The sequence below is a fragment of the Caretta caretta genome, chromosome 2 (assembly GCF_965140235.1).
Source record: "Caretta caretta isolate rCarCar2 chromosome 2, rCarCar1.hap1, whole genome shotgun sequence".
Taxonomy (NCBI): domain Eukaryota; kingdom Metazoa; phylum Chordata; order Testudines; family Cheloniidae; genus Caretta; species Caretta caretta.
The window spans coordinates 217,350,574-217,368,686 of record NC_134207.1 but is presented as its reverse complement, the minus strand read 5'-3'; the positions used below and the strand labels follow the sequence as shown (position 1 = coordinate 217,368,686).

The window sequence follows — 18,113 nt, the reverse complement described above, 5'->3', positions numbered from 1 at the left end:
AATCGCGAGCTGCCTCGAGGGTGCTTCAACTTTAACAGATACAGGGTGACCGGAGTGGAGGAAGTATTTCTCATGCTTTCAGTTGCCACCAAGCTTTATCCAGAGGCAGATGAAAAGCAGGGACACTCTCTCATTTGCTGTCTGCCCCAGGGGTTGGGCTGAGCACACTTTCAGAGCTCTCACATTCTGAGAAAAAGGGCAAATGAAGGACGTTGATAGAATATATGTGGGACAGTTAGTGTGTCTGTTACAATTTGCCATCTGTAGACAATTTTGCTCCCCCACTCTGCCACCAGGGCCTCTCTCTTGTGGTCAAATGCAGAAGCCTTCTACTGAGGAGAGATGCACATCATGTGCTGTCTCCTGGAGACTTTACTCATGGTGTTTCTTGGGCTGCAGGGAAGAGAGAGAGAAAGGGACAGAGCATGACTGCAAAAATGGGTGTTGGACTTGCAGAGCTAATCCCCGGAACTGCCAGGAGGAGACAGCCACATATGTGACTCACTAGTTTGAAATGATTAAAAGTCAGGCAAACAGTAATGCGGCTGCAAAAGGACTTCACTTCTAATATTGTCAGACCCCAAAAGTATACAGGCAGAGAAAATTCACATAACCCAATCCACAAAGAGCTTAGAAAAGCAGCAGGCAATCAATGGACAAGGCACAATTGTGACTACTAAGTGTTCAAGCAAGAATTCTAAGTAATCTATCTATATTTAAAAGCCATTTTTATGGAGATGGAAGGAATTTGATTTTTAAGTATTTGCCACTGGAATAAGCTTTATTTAAAGTAAAAAATAGAATATTCTGAACTACAAAAAAAATTAGAATATTTTTGGAGTTGTCATTCAAACTGATGGAAGCCTTCCGGACCTACAATACTGAATACAAAACACAATTAGAATATCCTTCGGCTGTTTCTGGGCCATGTCTAAAAGAACTATGACTTAGGCCCTTTAACTTCATGGAACATTTTAGCAAATGAAGTATGATGGGTTTATTTCTGGCTTGACAGCAAAGTTTTTTAACTTGCTGAAAACATGAGTGGTTATTTTTTAAAATATAGCTGGAATGTAGCACCATCTACTGGCTAAAGTGACTTCTACTCTTTCTCGGAATTTTAATTAAATGAATTCTTATTTAATAGTTATATTAGACAGGTTTCAGAGTAGCAGCCGTGTTAGTCTGTATTCGCAAAAAGAAAAAGAGTGCTCGTGGCACCTTAGAGACCAACAAATTTATTTGCGCATAAGCTTTTGTGAGCTACAGCGAAGTGAGCTGTAGCTCACGAAAGCTTATGCTCAAATAAATTTGTTAGTCTCTAAGGTGCCACAAGTCCTCCTTTTCTTTTTTAGTTATATTAGAGTAACAACTAGAGTCCAGGCAAACTTATAGTAAAAGATAGGCTGATCCCCAAAATGTTTCTGAGTATTAGACTATGCCACTCAGAGACAACAGTGCCCAATTTTTGTTGTTCTTTGGAAGATTTAATACATCCACCATTTCCAGGGTATAGATTTCTGGAGATGAATCTATCTTCATATTTCCAACTGTGGAAAGACACTTATGTACACTGCTCCAACACTTTAATCATTTCTGGCCAGGAAAATTCTGTGGCACAGGTTGGCAGCATCGCCTACATTTACTGTAGTCTGCTACACCTGTTTTATATAGATGCGCCATGTCCAGTACAATCTGTTGTTTAAGAGTTTGTTCTGGAAAGATTGTAGTGGTATTGAGCTGGCTGTATTTTTGATTTGCTGCCATATTTTTTGCTATTTTTTTCCTGCTAATTAGATACTTCATTTCCTACTTATTTTTCCCCTCCAGTGTCTGTGGATACAACAAAGAATTAAGCCACTTGTTTTGTATTGCCTCTAAAGTTTCCTTTAATATGAAACTTCTTAATAAAATATTTTTTCCATGTACAGCCTAACTACTGGTACTATTTGAGTGCAGTAACTTAAAGAATGTGCCAGATGATACTAATTACATAAGAAATAGAAAGAATCTAATTGGCCAGAAATGAAATCTTCTGTCCAATATATTTGATATTGTGTCCACCCACATTAATAATTTTTACTGTGAACTGAAACTTTGGATTTTCTCAAACGGGGCTGAATAATGAACTTGAAAAAAACCAAGCTGGTGAGTATCTTAAGTTGTCATGATATACTCCTGGTTGTATTGATTGCAGACCCTTGAGAAAAAAAGAATCCTTTAATGTGCCAAATGGAGCTGTTAAATCACTTTCTATGTTGAGCTATGGTTGTATGTATCACCTCTGTGAAGCAGATCATTTTACAAGTGGCACATGTGAAAAGTTAGGTAGTAGACGTACAAGTCTAGGAAACCTATTGCTTTCCTTCATGAGGTCTTTAGAGTTTTGTGTGAAAAGGTGTCTTTTTTCCTCCAGAAAACATTCAAAATATTCTTTCCAAGATAGCAGGAGAAGGCTTCATAGCTAACTTGCCTGTTAAATACAAGAGTTCCGGTTCTGTACTCATCTCTGTAATTTCAATCTGATTAAATAGGGAGCTGGAATCTGCTGTCAGAGTCCAATATCTTGTGGTTCAAAGTGTTTTCAGTATATAAGAAAACCATGTTAAGAAAGTTAGCAGAGACAGTAGGATTCATGGAAGCCTAATTAATTAATTAATTAATTCTAGGCCTCTTTTTCTCTGCTCCTGCCCTTTCTGAGCTACAATTTTTGATCCAAAGGCCATTGAAATAGATGGAAAGCCGCCCACTGAAGTTAGTGAGTTCTGTGGGCTAAGGGCCATAGTGAGATATTTTACAGGAAAGACTATAATCTTCAGCAAGAGCAGCCACTGACAGTCACTAGAAGATCCACAGTTGTGCCAAATTCTCCTTCACTCCAAGACAGATCATGTTTGTAGGAGGCCCTGCAGCACACCAAAATACAGATCTGTAAGGCTTATTTCAGATTGTATTATGGAACCTTTGGACCACATGTTCAACCCCTCTGACATAAGCCCTTTGTGCTAGTTCTTTATATGCACTTGCTTCCTCATTATCACCTTATTAAACTTCACATCTGTATCATCAGATCATTGTACTGTAGCTTTTAATTCAATTTCTAGTGTATCCTTCAAAAGTATAAAACCACCCGGCCTGCTGCACTGAGATTTCATATCAAAGCAATCTATTCACTCATTGCATGAATAATTTCTCCAATTTCTATTAATATTAAAGGGAGTCATGATTGTAAATAATATCAATGGAAAATATACTTTTCTGAGATAGGTTTCAGAGTAGCAGCCGGGTTAGTCTGTATTCGCAAAAAGAAAAGGAGTACTTGAGGCACCTGAGAGACTAACAAATTTATTTGAGCTCTAAGGTGCCACAAGTACTCCTTTTCTTTTTTTCTGAGGTAGTATATTTTAAATGTTTAAATCAAGACAACCTATGAAAATAAATTTTCAGTCTTATAACAAAGTAGTAATACATGTACACAAAGACACTTACAATAAACAAATGTTATTTAATGTACATGATTTACAATCTGGTGAAAAAAAACACCCCACCCCACCATTACAATGCAGTTTTGAAAAATCTTACTTTATGTACACACTAATGATTTTTTCCTTTGTTTCACAATCCAATTTTGGTTGTTGGGTTTAGTGTGCAGAGGCTGGGTGGTGTGGGTGAGGGTGACCAGGGATATGCAGGGGAGTCAGACTCGATAAGCTGGTGGCTCTTTCTAGCCTTAAAACTTTGATACATTCATTGAAAAATATAGTACAGCGCTTTGCTGTTGTTTTTAGATTTTAATTAGTGTACACCAACTCTGCTGTGTTTTGGTTTGCATAGCTTGCTTTTCAAAAAATTGATGAAGTTAATTATAGTGTGTTAGAGGCACTGAAAATAAGTTGGAAATCCTAAAGACGAGGATTTTATGAACGAGAGTTTTATACAGCATGAACCCATAGCAAGATGTACAGCCTCAGAGTCGCTCGTAAGTGGAGGGATGTGCAAAACAAAAAACCCCTCTAAAACAGTAAATCAGATACAACTCCTTTCTTTTATTTTTTTAAAAAACAATGCTGTAATTAAATGTTATAGGTTTGTTACAAGCTTGCTCTATTGGCACGTATATATTTTTAAAAAGTTTTAAAAATCTTAAGGTTGTTTATTCATGGAATATGGAAAAACCCCAGGGGATTGGTTCCAGCAGTTGCCAAAATGGTGGAGGGTGGTAGCATTTGGTCTTTGCTCACACAGATTTCTAAAGAGTAGAAAAGGGAAATAATTCAGTTGAGTAGATTTTAAATATGAGAGAAATTTCTCCCAGCAAATCTGGATATCTGCCATTTAGATGCTGGGATTTAAGGAAGCTGTTGAAAAGCAGACACAGCAGCTTGCCTGCATCTTAAAATGCCAGTGGGAAATTGAAAAGGCTTTTGAAACACACCACAGTGGGATGCATAGCAATCCACAGGTAGTATGCGGGAAGGAGGCTGACATCTGAGAATGCCAACTTATTTTAGAAAAGAGACTGAACAGGACTATGTAGGAGAAGAAGAATCTACACCGAGAGCTGCTGAACAGCCATAGGGTAGGTGACCCCTCTAACCTGGGAGTCAACATCCTGTGACAGCAGCCCACAAAATGGCAAAATCCTACCAATTCCAAACTGGACTCTGGGAAAGAGCAGACCATACAAATTTGGCATCCCTCAGCAGAATCTGAGGTCATGAAACTTCCTTTTAGTAAACATATAATTAAACACTGAAAACTGAATTGCCTCTCCTAGCTAAGGTGAGATACGCATCATTCAGCAGTGCTCTGCTGGCTGCCCCAGGGACTAAAATGGCTTTTCACTCTTTGCTGGTGGGGACAAAATGTCTAGAACAGCACACGCAGGTTAGAATCTAACCCTGAAAACACTCTGACTGTGGTGGAGGCAGCTGCTCACAATTGCCTGGAATTCTAGGTAGTGGTAGTGGTCTCCAGTATTATTACCCACTTACCACTTGTAATCTGCTGCTCTCAATGGATACACTGCTTTTTCTTTTATTGAAACAGAGTGTGAGTGTGTGCACACACAGTGTCCTCTGCCTCGCCACCCTACACTCTGATCCATTCACTGCACTCTTCACCATTTCCACCCTTTCAAGGCCTAGCATTGAAGACTCTCTGGACACAAACACTGCCACACCTGCAGGATTTACAGAGCTAGAACACTGTCCCCTGGAAAGGTTTCAGGACGCATATATTCCCCACCCTCTCAAATCCCACCTTTACGCAAGGTTAGGGGAGGAACAACAGGAACAACACAGAACAGGAATAATCCTACAACTGGCTCCTTAGTCTAGTCCCAAAGCACTAACAAAAAAAGAAACTGAAAATAGCTATCTCAAACTCTGGCTGATGAATGCAGAGTTCAGCGAACCATTAAACTGGCACCATTCTGGATTTGATTTTGGATTAGACACATTCCCTTGTCTGCATAATTGACATCTGGTTTATTTTAGCCCAGCTACTCCTTGCAGGCTACACAGCACAGCACAAACCAAGGTAGATCACAGACAAGCCAAATGGAGGAAAATAGTCCCGGTTCCCTCAGCCCTCCGATGCAGAAGACACTCCACTCCAGAAACAAAATCAGAAGACCAAAAAGAATCCAGTGTTTGACAGCTTTCCAGAGGGAGAGCTTGCTGACTTCCTAGAGGTTCTAATGGTGCAGTTGATCTGCATGATGCTGAAATCCTCCAGGTTCATTGCTCTTAAGAGACCTCAGTTTCCATGTAGCTAATGCCAAAGACACTCTAGAATCCAATCTCTTTTCCATTATCAATACTACAGATTTCACATGGACCATCTCCAGACTCTCACTCTCTGCTCGTAACACAGTGGGAAGACTCTTCAGCCTATGAGTGTGCTGATATCGAAACCACCGCATGTCTCGTTGTCCTGATCTGGCCACCATTTCATATAGGGAAAGATCAGGGCCTTCACAGGGGAAAAGACTGGAAACTTTTCTTAAGGAAAGCTGACAGTCACTTTTAGATCCTTCAAATTAGCAGAGGAGAGCCTGCAGTCATAGGCTATGCAGAGGCCAGCACTGGGACAGGGCACTATGCGTGGAACAAATGAAAAAAGTCAGAAATAACTTGATGTGGACTATAGCCACGTATGCGAGATGTTTCCACAAGGAGGAGTCATCAATTCTTAAACTAAACTCTGTAAAAATGCTTATTTGTGATCATTTTTTTAGAAGATCATGGCTCTTTAGTTACAGTCCTTGTTTTCTAAAAGGGCTGATAGATAACTTGAGGAAAATTGCTGAGTTGAGAAGATCCTTTTACTTGAATATAGTATTTTCACTTATTAACTTTTTAAAGCATTTTCTTGAAAAGCCCATTGTTTACATTTATGGCAATTCCATTATCTCACAGATATTTTGAAATGATGACCATGCACAGAAGCATAGGTGCAGTCAGATGTAAGCATTGAACTGTTTCAACCTACCCTAACATAACAGTTTTACATTAAATTTAATTAAAAATGGATGTTGAGTGTATCAATAGTCTCGAGACACTATGGCACGTGTGAATGATACAATAGGAACCTAGAGCCTTTTTCACATGTTCATTACAGGCAGGGGATTGTTGAACCAACAGAACTTGCTCTTTAATATCAATGTGTGAAAACAAACTGCTATATTTCAGGACCTGATCCTGTCAGGTGCTGCCTTCCTGCTGCTAGGAGATGCTTAGATTAGGTCCCAAGAAAGGACATTCACTACAGATCACTGTTCCAGTGACTGTTTCTCCAGACATTAGCTGACCAGGGGTTTGGTGTTTGTATCATCTACAATACCTAAAAGTCCAACAGAGAATCAGAGGCCGTGGTTTCTGAGTGTGAGGTAGCAATAAAATGAGGATTTACAACAGATTATTACATTTCTGCTCTTAGTATGTTATTGTTCTACTGCTGTTTAAAAATTAATGTCCTTGGCTTTAAAATCATAATGAATACTTTAAAGGCATGCTTCACGATATCATTCCCTTTGTTTAAATAAACTTCATTCATTATTGACTTCAAAGCCTCTTTCTAGTTTCATGTGCCTCTTAGTCCATACAACATGGTCTGGTAATCCATGTACTTGATTTTCTTCAACCATGATGTCTCTGTACCTTGGGAAAAATAAAAGATTTTAGTGTACTCAGAACACTCTGTGCTTTCATCATAAACTTTAACAAGCAGTTTCCAATGAATATTTGCCTTCCCAACACACTCAGAAATGGAATATTGAATACTCATCCATTAAGCTTGTTTAGTTTTTTTGAAAAATAAGCTACCTTTCCAAAAATAGAGAGAAGCATAGTTGGAAGCAAATACTCTTTGCAATGGTATATACTGTACTGTTGGTATTAAATAGAAAACATTTATTACTCAGACCAAATCATCTATTTACACAGTCTATACAAAATTTAATAATAGATTAAACCTTTCAAGATGTCCATAAAGGGATCTTTGAATCAAAGTTATTTCATGAGCACTGAATTTTTTATTATCAGGTACTGATATATAAATTAAGCTCCCTTCAAAAACTTGCATTACAGACATTAAAACCCAACAAAGTAACAATACTTCACACAAATAGAGCTTTACATTTTCAAAAAGTTGTATGATTTCTCACACCAACTGATAAATACTTTGGCCCATCCCTAGTAATTAGCTAACAACTCCCACCCCAAATTAGATTCTTTGGTGAAAACAGAACCTGGATTTGAATTACCAATCTTTTTAGTTTTGAAAAACAAAACGTGGCTTTCAAACAATTTACAAAACAAGTTTTTGTGAAACCAAAACCACTGCAGTTTTTCCATTTCTTTTGCCCTCTGTTCCTTTATTATATTGTGTACCCATAATGTAATTACCTGTAGTTTCTTTGCACAGATGACTCCAGTATAACCAGGACGACAAGAGCACACATTAGGCAGCACACACCTACCACCTAAGAGACATTTCTGACTGCACACAGCTGAAATATAAAAAGGTATATGGCTTTAATCTCAAAAACAGAGTAGCTGCTTTTTAAAATAAAATGGCCCCAATATTGGGTTATGCCATGACCTCTGTGTACTCGTTCTGCTGACCAGGGGCCATAAGCCCAATAGATCTCTTCACTGAGGAATACCCCCTTGTGTAAGGGGGATTCCTTGGTGCCGTAGGGCCAGCAGAATGTCCCTATGCCACCTCCCTTCACAGCCCTCATGGTAGATACATACTTGGGGCATAATTGAGAGAGGGAAGGGGGCATGGCTGGGGCTTGGCCAGACCATACTGTGATCTGACTGTTCTGGGCTATTGTCATGGCCCCTAAGGGTTGTTGCAGCAGTGTGAGCAGATCACCAAGGACTGCAATGCTCCCTGGCCACCTCCAGCTACTTTGGGCTGCAAAATGGTACATAGCCACCACTACCCTTCATCTCACTTATGCATCGACACTGGGGCCAAAATGCAAAATCAAATGAAGACAGGAGTCACGGGTACAATGTATGTCTGTACAATTAATAGTCATTAACTTTGTTGAAGCAACATCAATGTCCTTTTTTTAAGGGTTAAAAATCATGTCAGACTTACGTGTTTGACACTGAACCCCTTCCCACTGTGGAAGGCAATGACACATGCTTGGTCCAATACATTCTCCGCCGTTCTTACATTTCTGAAGACAAATAGCTTCATACCCCGCCCCCCAAAAAAAGATATGTTAAATTCTTTCACTCCAATATTGCCCATAATGTGCAGCGTGCTGACCCCCTTCCCCACACACACCCCGGAAGATGCCAGCTCATCCCTGAGAAGCTCACAATCTAAGGCTACGTCTACGCTATGAGCTAAAGGTTTCATTCCCCTGCTTGTGTACACATCCCCGTGCTAGTTTTTATTGAGCTTGTGAGAGTATAAGTAGCAGTGAAGCCTCAGTAGCCCTGGCAGTGGCAGTGGAGACATGACTGAATCATGTGGAGTACAACGAGCATGAAATTGGTGGGTATGTACTTGGCATAGGTCAGCCATATCTCCGCTGCTGCTAACAGCTAGTGAGACTAGACTGCTACTTATACTCGTGTTAGCTCGATGAGAACTAGCGCGAGTATGTGTACACAAACAGCGAAATCATACCCTTAGTTCGTAGTGAAGGTGTAGCCTAAGAGAGGGCGGGGAAGGAATATAATCAAAGCACAGACCATTTTTAACATACATGGTATTTAATGATTATAAAATAGTATACACTTTAAAAATAAAAACACTTCACATCACCAATATTCATCTCCCTTCAACCTGTCCCTTAGCAGATGGCCAAATTCTAGTAGGCACCCTGGAAGATGAGGGTTTTGAAGGAGGAGAAGTTCAGTGGCTTTACGGATCAGTTCAGGAAGGGTGTTCTATACATAAGGGCCAACATGGAAGGTGCCAAGCCCATTGTGAGGGAAGTGGATAAGTGGACAATCAATTCTGGCATCATTGACAGAGAAGGAGTAATAATGCACCAAGAGATAAAATCTCAAGGTTTTCAAGTGTACAACAGGTTACAGAATTTAAGCCTAACTTTAAAAGATTTTAACAAAGCTTGCCAGGGCTTTATGTAAGCATAAGGGGAAATGTGATAAAGAGTCAAAAACATATAAGGAGAGAGAAACAGAGCAATGAACAGCCTGGAAGGTGAAGACAAGTTCAAGAAGCTTGAACTTGGGGGAGGGAGGGCAACACAGCCAAGGGATGTGAAGATTCATAGATATTTAGGTCAGAAGGGACCATTATGATCATCTAGTCTGACCTCCTGCACAAAGCAGGCCACAGAATTTCACCCACCACTCCTGCAAAAAACCTCTTACCTATGTCTGTGCTATTGAAGTCCTCAAATCGTGGTTTAAAAACTTCAAGGAGCAGAGAATCCTCCAGCAAGTGACCCGTGCCCCATGCTACAGAGGAAGGTGAAAAACCTCCAGGGCCTCTTCCAATCTGCCCTGGAGGAAAATTCCTTCCCGACCCCAAATATGGCGATCAGCTAAACGCTGAGCATATGGGCAAGATTCATCAGCCAGATACTACAGAAAATTCTTTCCTGGGTAACTCAGATCCAACCCCATCTAATATCCCATCACAGGCCATTGGGCCTATTTACCATGAATATTTAATTACCAAATCCATGTTATCCCATCATACCATCTCCTCCATAAACTTATCGAGTTTAATCTTAAAGCCAGATAGATCTTTTGCCCCCACTGCTTCCCTTGGAAGGCTATTCCAAAACTTCACTCCTCTGATGGTTAGAAACCTTTGTCTAATTTCTAGTCTAAATTTCCTTGTGGCCAGTTTATATCCATTTGTTCTTGTGTCCAATTGGTACTGAGCTTAAATAATTCCTCTCCCTCGCTGGTATTTATCCCTCTGATATATTTACAGAGAGCAATCATATCTCCCTCTAAACCTTCTTTTAGTTAAGCTAAACAAGCCAAGCTCCTTGAGTCTCCTTTCATAAGACAATTTTTCCATTCCTCGTATCATCCTAGTAGCCCTTCTCTGTACCTGTTCCAGTTTGAATTCATCCTTCTTAAACATGGGAGACCAGAACTGCACACAGTATTCCAGGTGAGGTCTCACCAGTGCCTTGTATAACGGTACTAAAACCTCCTTATCCCTACTGAAAATACCTCTCCTGATGCATCCCAAGACCGCATTAGCGGTGAGGTGATCAGAACAATGAGTAAAGAGGATTCTCTTAGCTGCATTTTGAATTAACTGGAAGTGGGACAAGGTGTGTGCCACAGAAGAACAGGTTACAGTTGTAAAGATGTAAGATAATTAGGGTTTAGACAGGAGTTTTAGCTATGTGGACAAAAAGAAAATGTTAGGTTTTTTTAAGAGATGCTTTGTCCAATACAAAAGAACTTTTAGACTAAATTCCCTGCTGACTTGACCCTGTTAAAGTCAAAAGGGTTGTGTAGGTGTAACTAGGGGCTGAATTTGTCCTGATATTTTTAAAAGTCGAAAATATGAAGAGAATTAATATATATATATATGGAAGTACAAATATGGGTGTTTAATGATATGTGTTTCTGAAAGAAAAGATATTTAGGGCCGGATTTTGCTCTCACACAGTGTAATTCCTATTGACTTAAATGAAGTTCCTCTTGATTTACCCTGCTGTCAATGAAATCAGGATTAACTCCAACGAGAGACTTCTGAATTGGAATTAATTTGCAAACTGGATACAATTAACTTAGGCTTGAATAAAGACTGGAAGTGGATGTGTCATTACACAAAGTAAAACTATTTCCCCATGTTTATTCCCCCCCCCCCACTGTTCCTCACACGTTCTTGTCAACTGCTGGAAATGGCCCACCTTGATTATCACTACAAAAGGTCGTCCCCCCACTCTCCTGCTAGTAATAGCTCACCTTAATTGATCACTCTTGTTACAGTGTGTATGGTAACACTCATTGTTTCATATTCTCTGTGTATATACAATCTCCCCACTGTATTTTCCACTACATGCATCCGATGAAGTGAGCTGTAGCTCACGAAAGCTTATGCTCAAATAAATTTGTTAGTCTCTAAGGTGCCACAAGTACTCCTTTTCTTTTTGTGGATACAGACTAATATGGCTGCTACTCTGAAATCTGAAAAGTCTCTTACAGACAGTTTGGGTGTGAGCACTGGAAACATGGAGCTTTTAACGTCAACAATAATGGAAATAGAAGGGAAAAATATTACATGCTACTCTCGAACAGAAGGTATGTCCTGTTTTCATGGTTTAAACTGAAACCTCCACGGCTTTGGCTCAGTAGTACAGATATCACATCCTGCATTTTGATGTGGGTCTGTAATCAGAGGAAAAAGTGTCCCCCTGTCCCCCTCCAAGCTGTTTGGTACTATCTTCATGTCTTTTTCTGGACAGAACTGTCAGTTACATTATTTAGCCAAATATTTCCTTTAATAAGTTTTAGCATGTTAGTTATAAGATACTTACGTGTATTACATCGTTTTCCTCTCCACCCTGAGGGGCAAGAGCAAATATTTGGCCTCACACATCTGCCTCCATTCATGCACATTGGGTCACAGACACCTTAAATTAAATATCATTTACTGATTAGTGAAAATAATGAACCTGAGAGCATTTCACCAATTGCTTCTGGATCCTGGAAGCATTTTGATGTTGTCTTACTTTTTTCACATCTTCTGCCAGTGTACCCATCAGGACAGGTGCACACATTATTTCTCATGCAGTGGCCACCATTCTTACAGGGAGGGTAGCAAACAGCTAAAAGATACAAATGTGGGAATAAGGCATAGCTTCATGCATTGTATACTATAGGAAGGAATAGCTTTTTGCTCCTTCTTATATTGCATACTATCCTAACTAAATAGATTGTAACCACTATTAAGATGCACATCTATTAGCAATCTTTCTAGGATATTTATATTTAGCAAAATCCTGCCCGTCTGGCAGGAGCCATATTGACATGGAGCAGTGCCTATTCTGTAGCAGATACAGGACCCATTCTACAACCATAGGGTAGGATGGCTCAGGGCTCGCAGCTGCACTGCAGGATGCTGTGCATGCTAGTATCCCTGATAGCCAAGGCTACGATTTTGTCATGGAGGTCGTAGAAGTCACGGAATCTGTGACTTCCAAAGAAGTCCATGACTTCAGCCCACAGTGGCAGGGAGCTGCATGGTACCCGCTGCCCGTGGTGGTGGGGGCCCCCCACGGTCTGAGCCACCTTGTGCAATGGAGGCCCCCACAGCTCCTGGCCGCTGTGGACCAGGGAGACCCTGCAGCTCCCGGCTGCTGTGGGTGTCAGGGTGACTCCAGAGCTCCAGGCCACCGTGGGCAGCAGGGGGCTTGAGGGTGGGTGAACTCGCAGCTCCTTGCTGGCCCCCCTGCAGCTTCCAGCCGCCTTGGGCAGCAGGAATCCTGCAGCTGCCCAGCGCTCCCCATTTTCTCATTGATATTTTTAGTAAAAGTCAGGGACAGGTCATGGACTTCCGTGAAGTTTTCTTTATTGTCCGTGACTCGTCTGTGACTTTTACTAAAAATATCCATGACAAAATCTTAGCCTTACTGAAAGCAGTGTGCAGGCTAGCTAGCTAAGGGCCCAGTCATACCCCACAGCCAACAGTCCTTTGTACAATTGTGACTGGCTTTTGTACGGGTGCAAAAGCACAGGGCAAGCAAAGTTCCATGCATCCTCCCTCCTTGGGCGTTCACACAAGGGGCCAGCCACAATCTGGCCAGTATAAACAATGAAATCTTAAGAAAATCTCTGTCTTTCACCTATGTTACTTTACTGAGAGTTTTTAAATTCTTGAGAGTGTCCTTTTAGAGGCAGGCATCTTCCTGTGTCTTCTCAAAAAAGAAAAGTAAGAGAAAAATTATTACCATTCTGACACTGGGCACCAAAGAATCCCTTTGGACAGAGGCAAACATTTGGCTTAGTACAGGAGCCACCATTGAGGCATACGGGGTCACACACCGCTACAGAACAGCAGAAGGAAAAACAAAGCAATGTAAGAACTGCATCGCCACATATGGGTGATGAAATAGCTTGCTTTTACTGCAAGGACAGGGTGTTAATGACTGACATGATTACGATGAATCTAAAAGACAGCGGGTGAAAGAACTGAAATGCCATTCCCTGCAAATTCTGCAGGCTGTGCTAAGAAATGAACGAACAGTTGGAGGCACATGGGGTCGCTAGGCTTCCACAGCAGTAGCAGCAGCTCCTGCCCCCAGCTTGAGCCAAAGGATTCAGAAGTTTGAGCAATGGGAATCCCTTCTGCTTCTGGTAGGCCCCTGAGTGTGGAACTTTTGCAAAGCAGTTCCCTGTGGAGAATAACCAATTTTACCTGTATTGCATGTAGGTCCGTACCAGCCAGCTTTACACTGGCAGACATCTGGAGTGAGACATTCACCACCATTTTCACAGTGTCTGTTGCAAACCACTATAATCCAGAAAATCAGGGGGAAAAAAACCCATAAGGTGAGAAAACAGTACAAAAGAGTTTGTTACAATTTTATATCTATGAGAAACCTCCTTGATTTCTCAGTTCTTCCCCAGATATGAGCATGGATATTGCATTGATACTAATGGGAGTTACACACCAATCCATCGCTTGAAGCTTCATTTAAGATTAAACCTGTCTCAATGCCATATAGGAGCTTGACACCAGATTGGAAGATGTCAAAAAAAGTCCCATTCTGACCAGATGCTCCTGGCCTGGATTTGTCTAATAATCACCTTTCCAAGCAACAAATGGTACAACAACATCAAGTGATGGTTTCCTGAATTAATGCTAACTTCAAGATACTTCACTATGGTCTCCTTCCTTGCTTTTTCATTTCTCAGAGGTCAGATGTAAACCCTGCAAAGACCTGATACTTCTGGTAAGGAGGAGCCTTTTAGGAGTAGTCATGGCTTCAGAGCGCCACAAGTCAGCTCTTCAAGTCACAGTTCCTTCTTCTGGGATCTTATAATCTCAAAAAAAGCAGTAATTATTGACATGGCAATTGAAAACCAAAAGGATCAACAGACTTGAGGATTCCAAGAGCAACAAAGAGAGGAATTTACCTAATCCACAGGCAAATTCATTGGCATGTTGAGGAGGGCAGTAGCCCAGTAGAATTTCTGATTTCTAAGCAAGGACCTTTCAGTGAGTAATGACTTGTGTGCAAATTAACCAAAATACTGGTTTGAACACTTGGAGCATCTAAGGCCAGATACAGCTAATATGAAACACAGTATCTCATTTGGGACTAAACTATTCAAACTGGCCAGCTATAATTCCCACCAAAGGTCTCCATTTTGCATTCCAAGTCAGAGGATGAGTCCATTAATTTGCTGTTATATTCAGTGATCTTACACACCACTGACCTAGCATTTACTAATATCAGCCTCAGAATGAGGACCATCCCAACAGCTTAAGGAAGGGCCATTTAGGAATCCAGAAACAGTAACCAGCTGACAAAAATTACAGTTGTTCTGGATTATGTCCTAACCTCAACTCTAAATCCATCTCCCTGAGCAACTAACCGTAATAATAATAAATTATTAAGCACATACATAAAGTTTCACATCTTCAAAGTGCTGTACAAACATTATTTAATTGATGCTAGTAAGCCGCAGTTCTAGTAGCCTTCAGACAATCATCTTGGATTTTACTATATGCTAACAGCAGATACAGTGCATCAGAAATGTAAAGCATTGTTTGTTTTAATACATCCAAGTGCAGGGGAATAAAAGTTATTATATTCTTGATTTCTACATTTTTGTTTGCTTACTTGTTTCACACCTGGGTCCCACAAAACCATAAGGGCAGGTGCAGAGATTTCTGGCCAAGCATGTGCCTCCATGTTGACACAGTGGTTTACAGTGTGCTGCAGATACAGAATTATGTTGTTCAAGAAGTCAGCTCTAAAAATATCTATTAAAATTGTTTATCTTTTAGCGATAACTAAAGATAACATTTGTATCAGCAAAAATAACTGGAAATAAAATGAAGACTTGTTGATGAAATAACAACAGAGCACCTCCTTCTTTCCACAGTGACAAAGTGTAGAAAGGGCCAAATTCTGCCTGATGAGCACATGCAGCTTGTTATGGGCCAAATTTGCCACAAGTATGAGTGGTCACAGCTCCACTGAAATCAATAGTGGTACACCCATGCATGTCAGCAATTAACTTGGCCCACTGTCTTCAATGGGAGCCATCTGTGCATCTGAGGGCACAGTTTGGCTCAAAGGGACTGGTCTTCATTTTATCAAAAATTATTAAAAGTGCACAGAGGAGAGAGGGACAGGCCTGAGAACCACGTCCAATTTCAAACTAAAATATTAAGCATGGTTTGTGCACTTGGCACTCTGTACTCAGATGGGAGTACAAACGTCCACCATCAATTTTTAGCTTGCTGATTCTTATATTTTAAGGACATGGCAGAATGGGGTTTAAACTTTATATTCTTACAAAAATGATTAATCCCTAATTGTCTGTGTATGCATGTGTGTGTGTGTGTGTATATATATATGTAGATATAATATAGCATCCAAATTTATTGATAATGTCATAAATAAAACTGAGAACCAAAATTCTTTTCGCCTTTACAGCTCACTAAATTTAGGAACATCTCACCACAAACAATCTTCATGGGAGATTTCAATATTATGAAAGGTACCATATGTTTTACGATGACATGATAAAAGTCTTCAAATATGTAAAAGATTGTTAAAAAGAGGAGGGTGATAAATTGTTCTCCTTAACCACTGAAGACAGGACAAGAAGTAATGGGCTCAGACGGCAGCTGCAGATTTGGGTTACACATTATGAAAAATTTCCTAACTGTAAGGGTAGTGAAATACTGGAACAAATTACCTAGGGAGACCGGAATCTCCCTCCGGTTTTTAAGAACAGGTTAGACAAACACCTGTCAGGGTATAATACTTAATCCTGCCTCAATTCAGGGGACTGAATTAGATGACTTATCAAGGTCCATTACAGTCCTACATTTCTATTATTTCATTTCTATGATAGTTCTAGGAGTTGTGTAAAACAACAGACATCCCTCCCCCTGTCAGGATGAATACTCACAGTAGTGACAGTCAATCAGGGGACAACTTTTTTGGACTCTATGATTCTAATTTTAAGGAGACAGACTAATTACCTTCCTCACAGGTTGATCCATTGTATCCTGGGAGACATTCACAGACACTGGGCTTCGTGCATTTCCCATGGTTTTTACAGTCAGGTTGACATACAGCTGTGCAAAATCAACACATGATTTTAGACACTTTCATTCACACATACTAGTTAGATGGGGTAAATTCAATGTACCATACTCACCACTCTGACAGTTATAACCAGAGTAGCCACGTTTGCATTTGCAAATATTGGGTGCCACGCACTCCATGTTTTTACCACATGCATGCCTACATATTGCTGAAAGGCAATAAGAAATAAGAACAGAGTAATAAGGAAAATGACAGCAGCACTTCAGCATAATGAAGTCTTGCCTAACATGATTATATTATAAACACGTTGCATTGAATCAGCTAAGACCCTTGACGTTAAGCATGGAAGCTAATGGACACTGAACAAACATTTTTTTTAAAATGCATTCATAGAACCGAACGTCTTACCATTTTTAATAGTGAAATAATAGACAATTTGAAGCTATTTTCTTATCAGCCATTATACAGTAACACTATCTTTTTTAAAAATTATAAAAATGTCACAGATTCTTCACTGTAAAATATTTAGTATAATGATCAGCAATACCTCTGCAAGCGACACCATCTCCATAATAACCATAAGGACAACGACCGCATTTGAAGCTTCCATTGTGGCTTGGTTCACAGAGAACTCCAGGAAAACAAGGTAAATCAGCACAAGTTAATGCCTTAGGCACGGCTGTTGTATCTGATTCCTGATCTGTGCCAGGCACTTTTGGTGGGACAGTGATTCCAACAAAACCAGACTGTAAAAGACTGTCCTTACGCTTGACCGATGGGTGTTGAACTTTATGACTATTTCCTCCTTTTAATACTCTGCTCATTATGGAGGGTATGTTTGTTTTGCTGCTAAGCAATGTGTCCTTTCTAGTCTCTATAGGATTGTAAGCCTCAGATTGTGTCATTGTCGTCTTATCACGTAATACTGGATTGTTCCTAAAAGATGGCGTTGTCATAGTCTTCATGGCAGAGCTTTCTCCTGTGTTATCTAGCTGGTCACTGATAGCAGTGAAGGTATGGCCAATGTATCTGGTACTTGCAAACTGGTCAAAAGTGGTTATTTGAGAATTAATTCGCTTCCTTGGTGTGTTTGTTTTCACTGTGGAGGTTGAGGGGGTGCTGCTGGCCCTTTGCACAGAAATAAAACTTTTGGCAACATCTTTAGGACTGGGAGTAAAACTTGTGGCATTAGGAACTCTCTCAATGGATGACTGTTGATAACCTACAAAAAATCACAGAAGAAAAAAAGTACAGAAATATTATAAGACATTTTTTGTATGGGGATATCCAGATCCAACAGAATATGTTCTGTGCCTCACAAACCCTTCATCCACACTTGCTAGGCCAGAAT

General features: G+C 40.3%; 1 protein-coding gene across 2 annotated transcripts in view; it reads right to left on the bottom strand.

The window, feature by feature from the left end:
• Positions 1–3,481: 3,481 nt before the first annotated feature.
• VWDE (von Willebrand factor D and EGF domains) overlaps positions 3,482–18,113 on the bottom strand; it is a 73,023-nt gene continuing 58,391 nt past the window's right edge. Inside the window, exons 21-31 of one of the 2 annotated variants that reach the window (XM_048837198.2) lie at positions 17,310–17,984; positions 16,875–16,970; positions 16,696–16,791; positions 15,320–15,415; positions 13,888–13,983; positions 13,421–13,516; positions 12,203–12,298; positions 12,008–12,103; positions 8,617–8,712; positions 7,911–8,014; positions 3,482–7,163 (exon numbers count right to left, since the gene is read on the bottom strand). In XM_048837198.2, the coding sequence (XP_048693155.2) occupies positions 7,143–7,163; positions 7,911–8,014; positions 8,617–8,712; positions 12,008–12,103; positions 12,203–12,298; positions 13,421–13,516; positions 13,888–13,983; positions 15,320–15,415; positions 16,696–16,791; positions 16,875–16,970; positions 17,310–17,984 (1,568 nt within the window). In that variant the 3' untranslated portion in view covers positions 3,482–7,142. The remainder of the gene's footprint in view (positions 7,164–7,910; positions 8,015–8,616; positions 8,713–12,007; positions 12,104–12,202; positions 12,299–13,420; positions 13,517–13,887; positions 13,984–15,319; positions 15,416–16,695; positions 16,792–16,874; positions 16,971–17,309; positions 17,985–18,113) is intronic. The other variant, XM_075125836.1, reaches the window with a different exon arrangement.